At 38.3% G+C, this 17156-nt stretch overlaps 1 protein-coding gene across 23 annotated transcripts in view; it reads left to right on the top strand.

Moving 5' to 3' along the window:
* The window catches only part of Hk (Hyperkinetic), a 489203-nt gene extending 472466 nt beyond the window's left edge, over positions 1-16737 (top strand). For 12 of the 23 annotated variants that reach the window (XR_010850478.1, XR_010850481.1, XR_010850477.1 and 9 more), the window contains 3 exons: positions 10675-10884; positions 14796-14952; positions 16645-16737. Coding sequence is in view for 11 of the 23 variants with exons in the window: in XM_067088608.1 (XP_066944709.1) it covers positions 10675-10884; positions 14796-14897 (312 nt within the window). In the remaining 12 variants the exon portion in view is untranslated. The remainder of the gene's footprint in view (positions 1-10674; positions 10885-14795; positions 14953-16644) is intronic. The other 11 variants (XM_067088608.1, XM_067088607.1, XM_067088601.1 and 8 more) reach the window with 1 other exon arrangement.
* The last annotated feature ends 419 nt before the right edge of the window (positions 16738-17156 follow it).

The following is a 17156-nucleotide window of genomic DNA, read 5'->3' as shown; positions in this document are numbered from 1 at the left end:
GACTTTGCATCTTTTCTTCTTCTTTTTTTTTACATTAAAAGGCATCCCTCCTGCCTTCGTTTCGCATCAGAGGTTTACAAAATTGAATGGTGCATTTGCTGATTTGTTGTTCCTGAGTCATAAATGATATAGTTCAAACTCATTTTTAACAAAATAGACAAAAAAATCGAAGAAATGTATGTGAGTGTTTCATGCTTGCCTTACAAACCAGTGGTACGATTCAGGTTATCCATGTTTGTCAAAGACAGAAAATCAGTCTCAGCCCCATTTTTCCCCATGCGTACTTCGAGCATCTATTGTCAGAAGTCAGCAGTCCAGATAGTGTGTCCAACCCTTTATCTAAATATACTGACGCCAAATTTTTTTGGCTTTCGATTCTCAATAATAAATATCCATGCCATCTGCCTGTCCCAGTATCTGAGTCTTACAACTGTAGAATGTCCATTTTCATGTGTCCCCCTCTGGCCCCTGCTCTCACAATCCAGACTTGCCCCAGCATACAAATTTCTGCCCTAAAATGGAAGACTGCAGTATCTGCAAAGTTTTCGAAATTGACATATGCCGCCCATTGGGCTCGTGAAACTCTAATACACAAGTTACTGCAGTTTCAGGATGATACTTCAATGCTTTCCACGAGTATTTAGGGGGCCATTTGCACTAATACACAAGTTACTGCATTTTCAGAATGATTCTTCAATATTTTCCAAGAGTATTTAGGGGGCCCCATTTGCAGTATCTGCAAAATCAGTAGTGAGGCAAGGGAGTATCTACCATTTTTCCACGAGTATTTGTGGGGGGTTCCATTTGCAGTATCTGCAAAGTCAGTAGTAAGGCTAGAGAGTATCTACCATTTTTCTCAGTTTTGTATTTTTGCAGATACTCAGTCTTCCAATTTAGGGCAGATTTATCATTGCAGGGTTATAAGGTTTCTCGTTTGACAAGGCACTCATAAGTTCCATTTTCGAATTCCCAGTCAAAAATGTACAGAAATTAATGGCAAACTCCCTGATTCCATTCAGGACCCTCCAAACTTTCTTGCCAAATGGTTACCAAAAGTGACTGGTTCCAGAATTATGTTTGTTGTCAGAAGTAAGTAAATGAAATCAGTTTGCGAAAAGTCATTTTGCCCAGTCATCAGTCAAGAAAAACGTGCAGAAATAAAATGAATTAAAGAAGATTAAAAAAATAAAAGAAAAAGGTGTCCTGAACAGGACACGTATGAGAAAAAAAAAAAAGTAGACCTCAAGAGAGACACGAAAGAACATATAACTCCTTCAAATCCTTTGGGTGTAATGCTTCAAGGATTACCGTAGGATGACTTTAAGGATTCGTCTTCCCATCCCACCGTTTCCCCCCTCCCCTCCATCCATTCAGGTTAGCCCCCACCCCCCAGAAACCCCCTCTAAAGGATTGAGGAATGAGGCCACCCGAATGTGGCCTTTATTTAGGTTAGTATAAAGCATGTTTTTTTTTTCTTTTGCGATGTTTTCAGATCCTGCTGGTGCATAACGTAGAATTATCAAACGCTTTAGCTTTAAGACTCTGATATATCTTCAGGGGAAACATTTCAGAGGGACAGAGAAATGCCAGTGTTTGAGAGTAAGGCAGACATAGGGATGGAGAGATTATTTATTTAAAGAAGGCGTTTAGAGGGACAAGGAATGACTGTTTGAAAGGAAGAGAGAGAGAGAGAGAGAATAGGAATAATTTGAACAGAAGTAAGAGCTATATGTAATGGAGACAAAGGAAGGCAGATAAAGTGAGAGAGATGTCTCTGAAGAAGAAGAAGAAGAAGAGAGAGAGAGAGAGAGAGAGAGAGAGAGAGAGAGAGAGAGAGAGAGAGAGAGAGTGTGTACTTTGAACAAAAATGAGAGATCTCTAAGAGGGACGAAAGGGGACAAATAGAATGAAAGAAATTGCTTCGAAGAGAAGGAAGAAGAAGAAGAAGAGGAGAGAGACAGAGAGAGAGAGAGGTGGAGTCATTCGAGATGAAAGAGATATCAAAAGAGACACTGAGGTACAATTTAAAGAAACGACGCAAACGGAATATGATAGAGTAAAATGTAAGCATATGAAAAAAACAAGAGGTGTTTGACCAACAAAGGGAGAGAAAGAAGAAGAAGAGAGAGAGAGAGAGAGAGAGAGAGAGAGAGAGAGAGAGAAAGCATCAGTTCGGTCATGCATAACAGCATTTTAATATTTACAGTGATAATATTCAATTTTTTCCTGGAGTTGGCTAAATTGTATTAGTGCCAATGTGTGTATATAAAAGTGTTTGTTTTGAAATGGTACGCATACTGGAAGGTGTGTACATCTAGGATACATAATTTTGTATTATTGTACAGTTATTTTAATTATGTATACATATAAGTGTCAGTACGCGAGACTTATTATAACTACTGTTTATTGTATGTATACATACGAATGTTTAGTGTGTGAGGCATATAATAAATTTTACTATGTATACATGAGTGTTGTTTATTGTATTAAATTACAAACTTTTAGATGAAAATGTGTAACTGACTAAAGGGAAAATAACAAAGAAAAGTATCACATTTTATTCTTTAGCAGAATCGCCTTTTTGTCTGATTTCCTACAGGTTTGAAAACGCATACGTACCTGTTTTTTTGTGGCGTATATCTGTTGGATTCATAATTTCCAAATGTGCATTTAAGTAGATTTAAGATATATACCAACCTGTTTATTTACTTTTTAAGGAAATGTATTCTTTGGTTTTCAAAGATGTCAGTTTCACCTGAAGGGGATTATGCTGGTGTCGCTTTCAACAAACTTCATTTTTTTCTCTTTTGCATTGATTTCAGACATTTGTTTCTTCGGTGTGTACTGCTAATACATCATGGATTGACTGTATACCTAATTTTTATACTGTATACATATCTTTCTGACGGATTAAGACGGGGGAATCTAGTTCTTCTTGTGTTTCCAAAAACTTATTTGTCTGACCTAGTGAGTGAGGCCAGATTTATCGTCATCTTGGGAAAGAAGAGTGTTTCTCTCTCTCTCTCTCTCTCTCTCTCTCTCTCTCTCTCTCTCTCTCTCTCTCTCTCTCTCTCTCTCTCTACATACACACACACACTCTGGGGTGATTTAGCTATGTGTATATATGTTGGCTGTGGTTTTTATGTATGTGCGTGTACACAATTTTTTTTATTTATAAGTTACCGTCTTTTCATCATCATGGTGCAATTATATTTTCAGCTAACAGAGAGAGAGAGAGAGAGAGAGAGAGAGAGAGAGAGAGAGAGAGAGAGAGAGAGAGAGAGAGAGAGAGAGAGTGTGTGTGTGTGTGTGTGTGTGTGTGTGTGTGTGTGTGTGTGTGTGTGTGTGTGTGTGTGTGTGTGATTCTTCAGAAAGAGAGAAAGAGGGTGAGTGGTGAGTGTGGAATAGATTTTATTTTAATATTCTAGGAGAGTAAAGACCAACTGATTTTGTAGTTGGTGAATGTACTGGGATGATATATGTATACACGAACAAATAAAATTCCTGTTCTTTTATATTTGTGCAAACGAGAGAGAGAGAGAGAGAGAGAGAGAGAGAGGAAAGAAAAACACGAATCTAACCTCTTGGAGTTTTAAAAAAAGAAAGGTAAATGAAACCAGAAGTAATAATTACATTGTAAAGGGGCCATACACAATGTGTTTAAGAACTCCAAAAATTGTAGAAGGGAAAAATTCTACTCCAGAATTTTCCCGATTCCTCTGTGATTCCAGTTGACCACAAGGTTCTTACATGCTCATACTGTCCTCCTGTTTCACCTTTCAGACCTACATACTCCCAATTTCCTTTCCAGCTCTGAATGACCTCATAGGTCCCAGTGCTTGGCCCTTGGCCTAAACTCTATAATCCATTCCATTCCTTTTATCCGGGCTTGGGACCGGCTCGAGTGCACAAGCTTTCTAGTCAGAGTTTTTTTTTTTAATTATTCTACAGCTGTAGTGATCACCTCACATGTACTGTAGCCTACTGTAGTTGTATAATAGTCATTCGTAGTTACTGGTTCTTAGTAATTAATTGTTCGCCAAGATTAGTTTGCGTGTCAATCACTTTTGTATTTGTTAATAAGTAATCCATTGTTTACAAGTTATTCTTGGTTAGCTATTGTTTGCGAGTATCTATTTTCTAGCAATTTTCTGTTAAGAAATCACTGTTGATAATTAAGTGTTTGTCTGTAGTCAATTAGACACAAATGCATAAATAAATGCTTGTTCTTGCGTCATTAACAGTTTGTTAGACATTAACTGATTGAGATCAGTTACTTTATTTGCCGCGAATTTTAATTGTCTGAAAGGGAAACCTTTGTTAGACAATATAGAGGTGTATTTGTGTGTGTGTGTGTGTATCTTAAATGGAGAATGTTAACCACTCGCGTATCTTATTTTCCAAACTGAATGAAAAAGGTTAAAAAATGTTAATATTAAAAAAACTATTGATATTTGTTTGTTAGGTTTTCCTTAATAATTGACATCAGCTTTCTCTTTAATATATTCCTGTCCAATAATTCAAATAATTAAAACTGCCAATATTTTAGTTATTACCTTTATGGTCCCCTACTTTGACAGATATTCTCCGCATTGCCTTAATCATTATTATCATTATTTACCATAATCAATAGGATCGTCATCATCATCATCACCATCCTTGTCACCATAATCAATGCAGTCCCGCACTGTACTTTCGGCGCCTCATTAGCATTTGAAACCTTCCCAAGGCCTACACCACTGCAATATGCATTATTCATATTTAGGTACTGGCCCAACCCTCGCATTCCGATGGTAGCCTGATAATCTGGGTCCCGTCGCTATTGGGTCTTTTGTTAAATTGGAACAAAGGTGTATATCTCTGTGTATACATACATACATTCGTATTTGCATGCGTACATTCGCTTGACAACAACGAAATAAGATTTGAGGGTCTACAGTAACATCTAATATATCAGAATATTAAATCTGTCATCGTAATGAACACTCTCGTTGTTATTTACTAAGCAAACGTCCAGAGAATTAAATTCTCACTTGTAAACAAAAGACGAAAGAAGAGAGACAAGGAGAATTAAAGTATAATACATAAAAAAAGTCGTAGTAAAAACTATTAGCAAACAAACAGGTTTAATCGGAAATATAAGCCAGGTGATAAAAAAGAACCTGTACAACCGATTTTGGTGGGCATAGAGCCTGAAGGTAGGCCTCTCGAAGCGTGAGCATTGAAAGAGCCTCAACACCTACAACAGTTTCTGTTCCACTGTTCCCCAGAAGGATGTCTGTTCCACTGTTCCTCAGAAGAATGTCTGTTCCATTGTTCCTCAGAAGAATCTCTGTTCCACTGTTCCCCAGAAGGATTTCTGTTCCACTGTTCCTCAGAAGAATGTCTGTTCCACTGTTCCCCAGAAGAATGTCTGTTCCACTGTTCCTCAGAAGGATGTCTGTTCCACTGTTCCTCAGAAGGATGCCTGTTCCACTGTTCCTCAGAAAGATGTCTGTTCCACTGTTCCTCAGAAAATGTCTGTTCCACTGTTCCGCAGAAGAATGTCTGTTCTACTGTTCCTCAGAAGGATGTCTGTTCCACTCTTCCCCAGAAGAATGTCTGTTCCACTCTTCCCCAGAAGAATATCTGTTCCACTCTCCCCCAGAATAATGTCTGTTCTACTGTTCCCCAGAAGAATGTCTGTTCCACTGCTCCCCAGTAAAGTGGAAAAGACATTTGGTAATAACTAGATTGAGCTGTGTGTAACCTGGTATCTCGAAAGGATATATTTATTTGGCAAACAAAGCAGTTCGAGTTGAACTTCCTGCTTGTATTCCGAATGTTAGTTCTGTTGAAAATATTTCCAGAAGGATCTGCATGATGAACAGCACATTTATCTTTATCTGGAGGAGGTTTTGTCAGTCAAGACAACAGTACCAGTTCCGTACCAAAAAGGTCAGGCAAGATTTCTGAACTGAAATAACCTGAGAATAATATTCCAACAATGTCAGAACAGAAGGTTGGAAGCAGGTGGCTGTAATACCACTTAAATGGCACATTTTTAAGTTCCCGAAAAAAAAACTGAAATTGCAAGCAACAGAAGGTTGCACTGCAGGCATTACTTAAGGTTCTTTGCAGCGTGCCTTCGGCCCCTAGCTGCAACCCCTTTCGTTCCTTTTACTGTACCTCCGTTCATAATCTCTTTCTTCCATCTTACATTCCACCCTCTCCTAACAATTGATTCAACTGCGAGGTTTTCCTCCTGTTACACCTTTCAAGCCTTTTACGGTCAATTTCCTTTTCAGCACTGAATGACCTCATAGGTCCCAGTGCTTGGCCTTTGGCCTAAATTCTATATTCCATTCAATTCAGAACGCTCAGCATGGAATACACGAGGCAAGTCTAGGTTAACTGAAGACACCACCAGCTCTCTCCTGCTCTCAGGTATCTTAATAACATGACACCAAAGCTCTGAAGTTCATATATAAGAGTCCTAAAGTAAACCAGGTCACAGGCAGCACTGCAGTAGTTTAGATCCAGAACTTTCTTGTGGGTATTTCATTGTTTCCTGTAGGTGTACTGACTGTTCGGGAGTCTGCAGTTTTGATTTTCAACAAAACCAAAGACTTCTGGAATGTTGGAGACTTGTCTGTGTTAATTACACAGCCAGTATGAACTAGCAAAACTGGATGTGACGAAATTCGTCCAGTTTATGGCTAGCCTCTCTCACCACTGGCTCTGTACAAGTATGAGGAATGGAAGTTTCTCTGTCAGAGCATTGGGTGATAGATAACGCCCCTTTGGTCAGGACTTACTGTCTTGATCCTCTCTTAAACTGCCTTCACTTTTGACGGTACATGCAAACTGTTGTTACATGATTTTAACTCACTTGGGAAAATGTTTGTTGAAAAAAAAAATGGTGAAGACTGCAACAGCGAGAGCAACAACGCCAGAAGATCAAACCTGTCTAATGGCACCAATAGCAACAACAACAACAACAACAAATACAACAACAACATGAATGGAAAGGACAGCAAAGACTTCCTCAAAGGAACCAAATTTTGCGGTGTCCTTGCTTCTGCTTCTCTCCGGATATCCATTAGTCGAAACCTCTTCTAAACTTTGTATAAACTTTTTTTCATTTCGTAGACTTTGCTCTGACCCGACCTGTTGTGACTGTTGCCTCAACTTTATAGCAAGTTGTTTGTCAAAACATTCCCGGAAACTTGTGTCCATTTCATTCATTTCACTCATCGTACGCCATTTTGTTTTTTGTTTTTCTCACTTTTTCTTAATGCCCAATCTCATATTAACTGTTGTCATGGCTCTTGATTTGATAATGGAAATGTAAGTCAAAACATCTATTTAAAATGTACTCATATTTTACCAGGAATACAATTTCTTAAATATTTATTTAAAATCAAGTAGATTAATTGCCCCCTCTTTCCGTCTGCACTTTATTTCTTTCCTTTGTGAGAGCTTTCCTCCTAAAATTAAATTACAAATATATATTCCTGAGTCTGAACATTTGGTAAGAATTATTAAAGTTTCTGAGTAGTGACCATGTGAAGGTGGCTTCTCTGCGTCTTCTCTACAAGTACTATTTCGACTAGTGTTTCCACTGAGCTCGATAAGTCAGTCACTTCTTCTCTCCTGGCAGCTGCATAATACCCACCAGGCCACCTCTTCTAATGCTTACTCTTTGGGCAAAAAGTCAATCTGGTTATGGTTTCTTTTCCTCACTGAGGGCGAAGTTGAAACCCAATTCTTGGTTCGACTTTTCGTCACGGCCACAGCCTTTCATCCTTCAGTGAGCAGGGTTTTCACCAAGTTTAGAGTTGATAAGTTCTTGTGACTGATTCTCCCCTTATTCTTGGTTTCATAGTTGTCCAAGAGTTTCAGCCGTCAGTCAAAATTTTCTGAACTTGACTGAGGGCCAAGTTTATACGTACGATGAAATTCTTGTGTTTTATTTGCTTCCCCAAAAGGGCTTCCCCTTAGTTTTTACTTTCTGTGGCTAGATTGATCTTGAATACCATGTGTGACTGCAGTCATCAGGTAGAAGAATATGTCCACATGTGTGTATATGAGTTTGTTAGGGTAATATGGACAAATGCCCATCTAATGTCTGAACATGGCTTATGAAACCACCTGCATCTTAACAAGCAGCACTGTTTATAGGCATTAACCTGCAACTGGAATCTAGAAGAGAAAACTGAGAGAACTTGCTCTGTCAGGACATCTTCCTGTAATGTCATAACTTCCATTGCCTCTTCTTCTACAACTCTTAAACCACCACTATTTGAATGCATCTGCCAGCTAGCTAAACCAAGCTAGGGAGCTGTTGCAGAGACTAACTCACTCTGTTACTACTGTTCAGTAAGATACTGTTCAGTAAGAACAATTTTGTTGTACCAGTATCAAACAAATGCCATCTACTTTCATCACATTTGTACAGATCTTTGCAGATCTGTTACTCTTTTGAAAAAGGCGTGCCAATTGAAGCGAAGCCAGCTGTGTAGCAGTCTCATTCATGACAAACATTCTTCACACATAATGGTTTTTAGAACAGCTTCTCTGAGCTGAACCAGACACTGAATTATTGTTGCCGTCATCCTCTGTATTTATGAAGGTCATCATTCATGAAAGACCACCTTGACAGGCATTATTTCTATAGTAGATTATGGATTATTAGTAGTGATTTCATTTGTACAGTGATCATACCGTTATCTTATTACTCATAAGGAAAATAACCATTTTGAAAAGCTCAGGTTGGCATTTCCAGAAGCGTGCAGTTGTCATGTGTATTAGATGTATTGTAAGGCTGGTCAAGTGAGAAGGTGCTGTGAATATACACTCATTTGTTCTTCCACATCAAACTCGAAACTTTACTAGGCAAGTTTGTAAAAAGTAAATGTGTAAACGTGTGTATGAAGGTGTATGTACATTATATAAAGGTGTGTAATGTGAGTGACAGTGGATTGTATAACTAAAACAAATGACTTGTAATGTTTCCCAATTTTGGTCCGGCACCAGAGTCGCAATCTTCTGAATTTTTCATGAGAACCAAGCAGCTTTATTTCCAGTTTAACCTTCACAATATCCATTCTAACACTTCTGCCAGATATCCACAGCATTCCAAGTTCTACCTCAATCTCTCTGGGGTTTTCAAAAGCAATATTCGTCAACTTTAGATGCTCTACTTAGTTATGTTGACAGCCTCTTGGTGTCATCCCACTACAACTACTGTATTAAAACACCACTTCCCAGGTTAATGCTCTTTGCCTGATACCCATAGGCTTAATTTGCTGTCTTTCTGCCTTCGTAATTACAGCAACCCTGCCAGTGTACTATAACAACTTCTACTTTTCTTTGTTGGCTCATGCCTCTAGCATAGTCCCTTCCTGTTCACACAGTCATCTAACATTTTGTCTTCTCACAGAGTTTTCATTTCTCATCTAGTTGTTTCTTTCTTCTGTTTTATTTGGTACCAATTTATTAGGTACAACTTCGCACTGATTTCCCTCCTCCAGCTCATAAAATTAACTGTTGTGCCTTTTCAGGTGTGTTCTTAAAGCCGTCGATTGTATTTTATTTTTGTCTCATTTCACAGACTTATTTCTGTTTTAAAATTGGCCTGTGGCAGCTCTTCTTCCCTTCAATAGGCAGTTATAGTTTTCTAATCTGTTTTCCTGATATCAGTTTGATAGCATTGCTTCTATAGCAGATATTGAAAGTCATCCAAATAAGTCATCATGACTCGAAATCCTTACGTCTCCATAGACAGTTCGCTTGTTCTTTAGGAAAGTAAGTCTTAGACCTAATTTTGACTTTAATGCATCTCTTAGGAGATACTCAGGTAAATTGCCCCTTCCTGTACAGTTCCATCAAGGTTATTTCTTCACTTGAACTTGATTTTTCTCATGTAACGCAGCTAAGGCCCAAGCCATTCAGGAACAAGAGCTATGTAAGAAGCTCCTCCGTTGGAGGGAGCACAATTTACAAGTGTCATCTGGGATTGTTGTTGAGCTAAGAATAATTTTATTGTGGCACATGTTGTATTCGTATCCTTAGTCATATCATGAAATATGTTACCTGCAGCTAAGCTGTTCCTTCTCTTTGTCCCTAAAATTCCCAGCCAACCAGGTTCCCTAAGGTATTAACATCCTCGCCTTTTGAATTTGCAGCTTTGCAGAGAAAATTAATTTGTGATATGTATATAATTGATGCCTTTAAATGTATCAAATATTACTTCCTTGTTTCTTTCCCAATGTCTCTCTTGAATATTTAATCTAGACATTTCAAGAAAAGAGCACATGTCACCAAGTTTAGAGTAGCAGCATAAAGCAAAGTAGTTTTACTAGGAAGAACAGGACACAACTGTAGTTCATCTCAGAAACACTTACTGTAGATCTTTCCAGTTTTTTAATTCTCCTTATAAACCATTTTACACTACCCTGTCACACATGACTCAAGATCGTCATGATACCTGTCAGTAATTATTCCCAGACTACTACACATGTACCTTGGTTAGAAAAATACTACACACCTTCCCAGTTGTTAATCTCCTCATGAACCAGCTATGGTACGGTCCACTCTGCTCCAGAGTCAGTGGTATAACGCCACCAAGAAGCAATGCCCTTTATTTGCCTTCTGCGTATTCACTTCGCACCTTACTACTACTCCTCCCAGGGCTACACATGGCTGAAGGACAAGGCTGGCACCGAGGAAGGACGCAAACAGCAGACTCGACTTCGGGAGTTGGCCCAGTTGTCGGAGAGGCTCGGATGCACCCTGACACAGCTCTCCGTCGCATGGAGTATGAAAAACGATAACTTACACTGTGTCCTGATTGGCGCTGCCACAGTCGATCAGTTGCTCGAAAACATCAATTCACTTCAGGTGAGCAGTGACTCTTTTAAACCGGGCACCTTTCAGTGTTCTTTTCATTTAAATGAGGTCTTTGTGAATTGCTGCGAAGTTCTGTTTGTCACTAAGCGTTGATCTGATTCAGGTGGCTGTGTGTGTGTTAGTAATAACACTATCACAGTAGAGGTAGATCATTATTGACTGCTGTAATAGATTTTTATACTCATTACACTAACTATTCTGTACAAAGATTATTATAATCAAACTTAGGAGTTACATTATTAAGTCATAACATCTATTACAAAAATGTTCTTTAATACATTACCACTATACTTTTGCCTCTCTTAATCTGCATTTGTAAAGCTAAGGTTTTTATTTGTTCTTGATATGAAGGATTTACAGCTAGCAGCAATAAAACACAACTCTGAGTCATGACTGACTTCAAAAAGACTTCCGTTTCATGTGTGATTTTCATTGGCAGTGTTTTTACTCGACATTGGAACCATCCACCTTAATGTGTGCCTGGAAAAAGGGAACTACTGTAGTTGTGTACGTTATTATGGCTGCAGTGATTAGTACTGAAGAAAGAACTCAAATCTAGATTTTAGGAATTTTTTTACAAGGGCAGTGGCACTCGCTAGTGAGACCTAGCCCAGCCAAAACTACTTGTACCATTGCATTCATAATAACAGTCATAACTAAAGTTGTACCTTTCTGATGTATCTCCCTTGTCAAAACTAGTTGTATGTACCTACATTATAGCCAGAGTAAGAAAATGATGATTTACTTAGGAACCTCAAAAGGTTCTCTGTTCTTATTCTTCTTGCAAAGATTTACCGCTGCTCTGTGATTCACACACCACTGGTTGATTCTGGTATTTATGGAAGTAAGGAAAAAGGCATTTCAGAAACATCCGTCAAATTGCATGTTAGAGAAGTGATGCGTAGTAGACCATAGAAGCTACTAGCTGAGTTGGAGTGCTTCAATACTCTGCTTCATCCTGTGAATTTTCTTGTAGTGCACATTAAACCAACTTTCACATAGAGTATGAAGATTTTTATCATTGTCTTTTTCAGTCGAATGACAGATACAGAACTTTTTTTTACTGATCATAGATGAGGCCATCATATGTGCTTCACGAAGTCTTGTCAGCCATCAGAATGTTCATTTTAGCAGAACTTGTGCCAGTGCTGTATGGGTTCAAAATACAAGTTCTGTCTCTTGTGACCCCTTTCACATCTACACTCACATATTGCATGAAGCCTATATCTACATTTACTTACTGCATGAACCCTTTCACATACAAGATTTTAAGGCTGGATATAGGTGTTCATGTACTGTATACGGAACTGGAGAGCACCATTCATGGACAGATCGTGTTCAGGTGGATCAGCTTCAGTTTTTGTTTCAAAGTCACAGTGTGGTGAAGCAGTGCCATAGAGCACAATCATTTTCTTCCTAAATGCCTTCGGTTACGCAGTTCAATGGAATTACTATGGGATCCAAACTGTTTATATTTTATTGTAACTTGTGTAGGCCCATGGCAAAGTAAACGAGAATTTTAAAAATACATATTTTAGATTCTAGCACATTTGTTAGTATAATTAAGTATAGTTTTTGGGGACTGAATATACACGTATTTATCTAAAGGTTTTGGATAATGATGTCTTAGCATTCTGGAGGCTGGTTTTACCTTTGCTAACAAACGCCGGTCTTTTAATTTGGATCAGCAAGACGGAAATATACATTTGTGGATTATCAGAAATGGCTGTTGTTTGTCCTTTCTGGCATGTTCATTTTAAAGCACACTTCCCAGTCTCGTGGCCTGTTACCAAGTTAGGGTACTTCCAGTTGTAAATTTCATATTCAGTTTGATTTCTTAACTTTTTGCTCCACTCTGAACAATGTTAGAGTTATCATGAAAGATGCCATCGGTACATATATCACACAGTATTAGATGTACAGTCGACCCTCGGTATTTGCGGGGGATGCTTACCACTACCGCTGCGAATAGCTCAAATCCGCGAATACTTAAACCCCTCTAAAAATGCTCATAGCTGCTTATTTTGATAGTTGAAAACACTAAAAAGCCTTTCTAAAAATGCCTATACCTGAATATTTTAATCTTTGGATGCAAAAAGTGCATTTAATCATGAAAATAATATGAAAATACAGTAATTTGTGAATATTTTGCCATGAAAAATACCGCGTATATGCGAATTTTCCGCGAATAATGTGTACAGTATATATGTTCCACAGAGAATTCCGTGAATAGGCGGGGTCCGCTGTAGTGTATTTTATGCGTTCAACATATCAATTTATAAAGATCTAAGAACATTTTGTAAGGTAACGAATCCTTTGTATATCACAGATTCATCAAACCTGGTCTTGTAAACGTGATGAACCATACCCACATATCCAGGAGGGTTTAGTCAGAGAAGTTTGCATGTTTAGACTTTTTAAGACCATGATGAACACACTGTGGGCTTTTTGAGTATTGTCCTTCCCATAAAGTGATTAATGTCACACTGCCAAACTGGGTCAACTTAGTTTGGCTCTTTAATCTGGAAAATTTATTTGTTTTATAAATTACAGTAGTTCTCTATCAGTATTGATGTTTTCAGACAAAGAGAAAACTGTAGCTTTTATCTTAGTGTTAATGTGCAGTTCAAACTTTTAGGTATGTGTGAGGAGCAGTAGTACCTGCGAATCATAAGAATTGTTTTTATAAGAAGTTGGTGATGCAGCAGGCCTTTGTTTAGTTTTGCCATGTAGGCTAGTATTTACCAGTGTACAGTGTCTCAAAATTCAACAAGGCTTCACTGAGATGTCACCTGTTCCAAACTTTCCTCAATATTAGAGCTCTTAATTTCACACTTGACTGTTCAGACCATTGCAAAGCCTGGTATTGAGCCTTACAGGTCACTGTTTCTTAGACAGTCTTCCTGGGGTTCATGTTTAAAGTTTCCCACGTCTTTTCAGAACATTATACAGTGTGTGCTTGGTTTTTGTGCAATTTTAAAACTCTTGACCCATTTGTATTTCAGTCTCCATGCCTCAGTTATCTTTTCAGGAACAAATTTTTCATGTTCCTTCAGGTAACTGTCATTTTGCTTCTTTTAAACTTTGCTCATTTTATCTCAGCCAGTAGCTCATTCCATATATCAGCTTTAAGTCATTTTAAAGTTGTATCATTGTGCTATAGGCACATTACTTATATTTTTTCACATCAAAGTTAGATTTGCATGGCTTTGTAAATCTTATCCCAGCTTGACATGTCATCCCAAATGTCTTACAAGTCATTCTAAATAAAATGAGCAGCTCTGTAGAAAACCCTGAGGGTTTTTTGAAACTGACTGATTGTACCCTATTTTATAACTAGGTAGTTACACCATGTTTTACACTTAACAATTCTACATAACAATTAATATTTTTATCTTCACACAGATGATATTGGAATGCTCATCTACCTCTGTTGACACATCAGAGTTTTTGCCTAATCATGTATGTCAGTCTGAAGGTTACACTTATATTTTAAGAACGATGGTATCGCATCCTGAACTTTGCTCAAGTCCTCAGGAAAAATCAGAACTCTTTCCTCTAATTCTTGCTAGTTGTAGGTATCCACAAACTGCAGAAGCTACTGAAGCCCACATAGATTGCGGTGCACCAAAGCATAGTGTTATTCTTTGCACAAAGGTCTTCACCAAGCTTATCTCGTAGCTGTAGTAGGTGAATTCAAAGCTTCGTGTGAAGCCAAACTAGGTACTGAAAAGCCTCTAGTATTAGACCATGCAGGTTATCCAAATGCTGTAGCCCTAGCCACAAGGGTCATATCCGGTTGTCTGTCTTATTCAGCAAACCTCACCAGAGCTGAAGACTGCACTGCTGCGTGCGGCTAGTCACTTGGATCATGAAAATGTTTTTCTATCTAATCGGCACAGGTTGTCCCGAAGCTGAAACCGGAACACATGAGCGAGCTGGAGCGCATTCTCGACAACAAGCCTGTGCGCCCACCCATGATATCAACTCTTGCGCAAAGATGACAGGAGCTTGCGGCGCAGGGGATAGGCGTCGAGGAAGAGAGTGAGGAGGTAGTGTGTAAGTGTGTGAGAGAATTAATGATTCTATGTGCCAAAGGGAGAGTGAAAGGGCGTGGAAGGGCGAAAAAGGTACCAACAAATATTTTTCTTGGTATTTCCATTCTTTTTCCAATGAATTTATTCAGTATAACCTACCTCTTATGGTGCATTTCATATTTTTTGAATAAGATTTTGTTCTTTCAAAAGTTTGATACATTGAATTCACATTTATTATTTTTCTTATCAAGGCTTCTTTTTTTATGGTTCAAAGAAATCACATTTTCAAGCACTACAGTGTTCACTGTCTTTCTCTAAAAGAGGCAGGAATGAGTATATATTCCCAAGGTATCCCCATAAAACTGCCAAAATTGACATTTCAGAAATATTCTAGGCAGTTAATGTTAAATCAAGTTTGGATTATAAACGAGATAAAGTATGTCTGCAGTATATGTACATGTTCACAGTGGGCCCTCATTATTCACACAACTAGTATTCATCGGTTGTCATTTCCTGATCAGAAAGTATAATTCTGTAATTTTTTCTAAATAAATCATGTTTAAAAGACATAAAATCATATAAGAACAATGTATTAAGATGTGTACTAAAGTATTCTGAAATCTGAAAGAGTAGCATAACTTTTGTCAGCTGAATCAACAAAGATAGCTGATATTGTAAGCGGCAAAAGGCTATAGATGGAGTATTATTTATGGGGGTTCAGAAACATTATGAACAAAGGTGTCAAAGAGTGATGCTGCTTCTTGTATTCTGTAAATTATTGCCAAGTTCAGACTTCCAAATCAAGTTAGCAAGCTTTTTTTCTATGCTGATATTGGTATAGAATATGAATTGAGCAGTTCCTTCAGTTCATGAATCTGAGCTCTCAAGTAATGTTGTAAAATGCAAGGAGTATTGTCACCACTTTTGTTTTTGAGCCTACATATCAATGTGCCATGTATGCATGCATGAAGTACATGCATACAGAATGCATCACTATGGCAGCATGACCATTATTCTCCAGAACTGTCACAGCGTACTTATCTCATGTGGACTGTTCTAAGTAAGAGCCTGTCCAGGAGCAGCCACTCCTCAGTGAGAGAGTGACACCAATGCTGCAAGACTAAATCTTCACAGATCTCATTGCCTCTTTAGGGAAAGACTTTGACCATAGGTATGAATGACCTAAAAAGTTCTCCAACCAAAATAAGACCTCCTTAAAGCTCCATTTTCTCTTTGTGTCCAGTTTTTTTACCCTCTGCTTTTCAGTAGAAGTATGAGCGAGACGATGCATATGAAGGTGGATGAGTAGATGTAGCACGGCCTTTTTTACTAGAGTTTTTATTTTTCATCTTGGAAGTTCGTCCTTAGCCAAGCCTTTCCTTAGTTTTTCGAAGCATGCTAACCATGACTGCCCGCTCATGATAAATATCCCGAAGTGCATGAGATACTGCAGAAGCTTCTTCTTCTTCTTCTTCTTCTTCCTCTTCCTCTTCCACTCTTACTTCTGAGCTCGTCTTTCCAGCGCCTCTCCGCTTTGGCCATGAAAAGTTCTAACGCCACAAACTTTCCTCCTGCCTTTTGTCTTGTAAGATATTTCCCTCTCTGTCCTTTCGATCTCGCTTTTAAATGTAGTCTGAGGTAGGTGTCGAAAGCCTCGCAGTGACAGCCTTACTATGACCTCGTTTTTTCTCTCTCCCTCCCTCCGTCTCTATAGGAACCAGCTAAGACTCCCTTCTGCGTCATCATGTAAGAATTGCAGCAACCCCTGCGGCGTGAAAGTCAGAATCCATAACTCAAGAAGAAGAAATCAAGAAGACGAATTGCATCAAGATAATACAGGAGATGAAGAAGAACGAAGACCATTCGTGTATGCAACAGAAATACTTCTATTCAGAACAAGAAGAAGCTAGTGGTGTACTAGAACTTCAGATTGGTTTATACCTTCGTAACTGGACCTAGAAATTACGGTCACTGGAAAATATATCATCGTACTTGAAGAGAATGATTGAAAATGATCAAACGTAATGATATTACAGCCAATCAAAATGCCTTTTTATTGTTGTTGTTGTTATAACAAATGAGTAGTTGTAAAATTATTATTATCCAGGCCTCTGGATGTTTCAAGTTGCTAAAATTATATTATGAATAGAGATTGATAATCTAGAAAAAGTTATGATAGCTTTTAAAAAAAAAGTTAGCCTCATTCACAGTCAGCTAGAGAAGTAA

Source organism: Macrobrachium rosenbergii, chromosome 45 (assembly GCF_040412425.1).
Source record: "Macrobrachium rosenbergii isolate ZJJX-2024 chromosome 45, ASM4041242v1, whole genome shotgun sequence".
Taxonomy (NCBI): Eukaryota; Metazoa; Arthropoda; class Malacostraca; order Decapoda; family Palaemonidae; genus Macrobrachium; species Macrobrachium rosenbergii.
The sequence above is the reverse complement of the archived record's forward strand: the minus strand, read 5'-3'. Positions and strand labels throughout refer to the sequence as shown.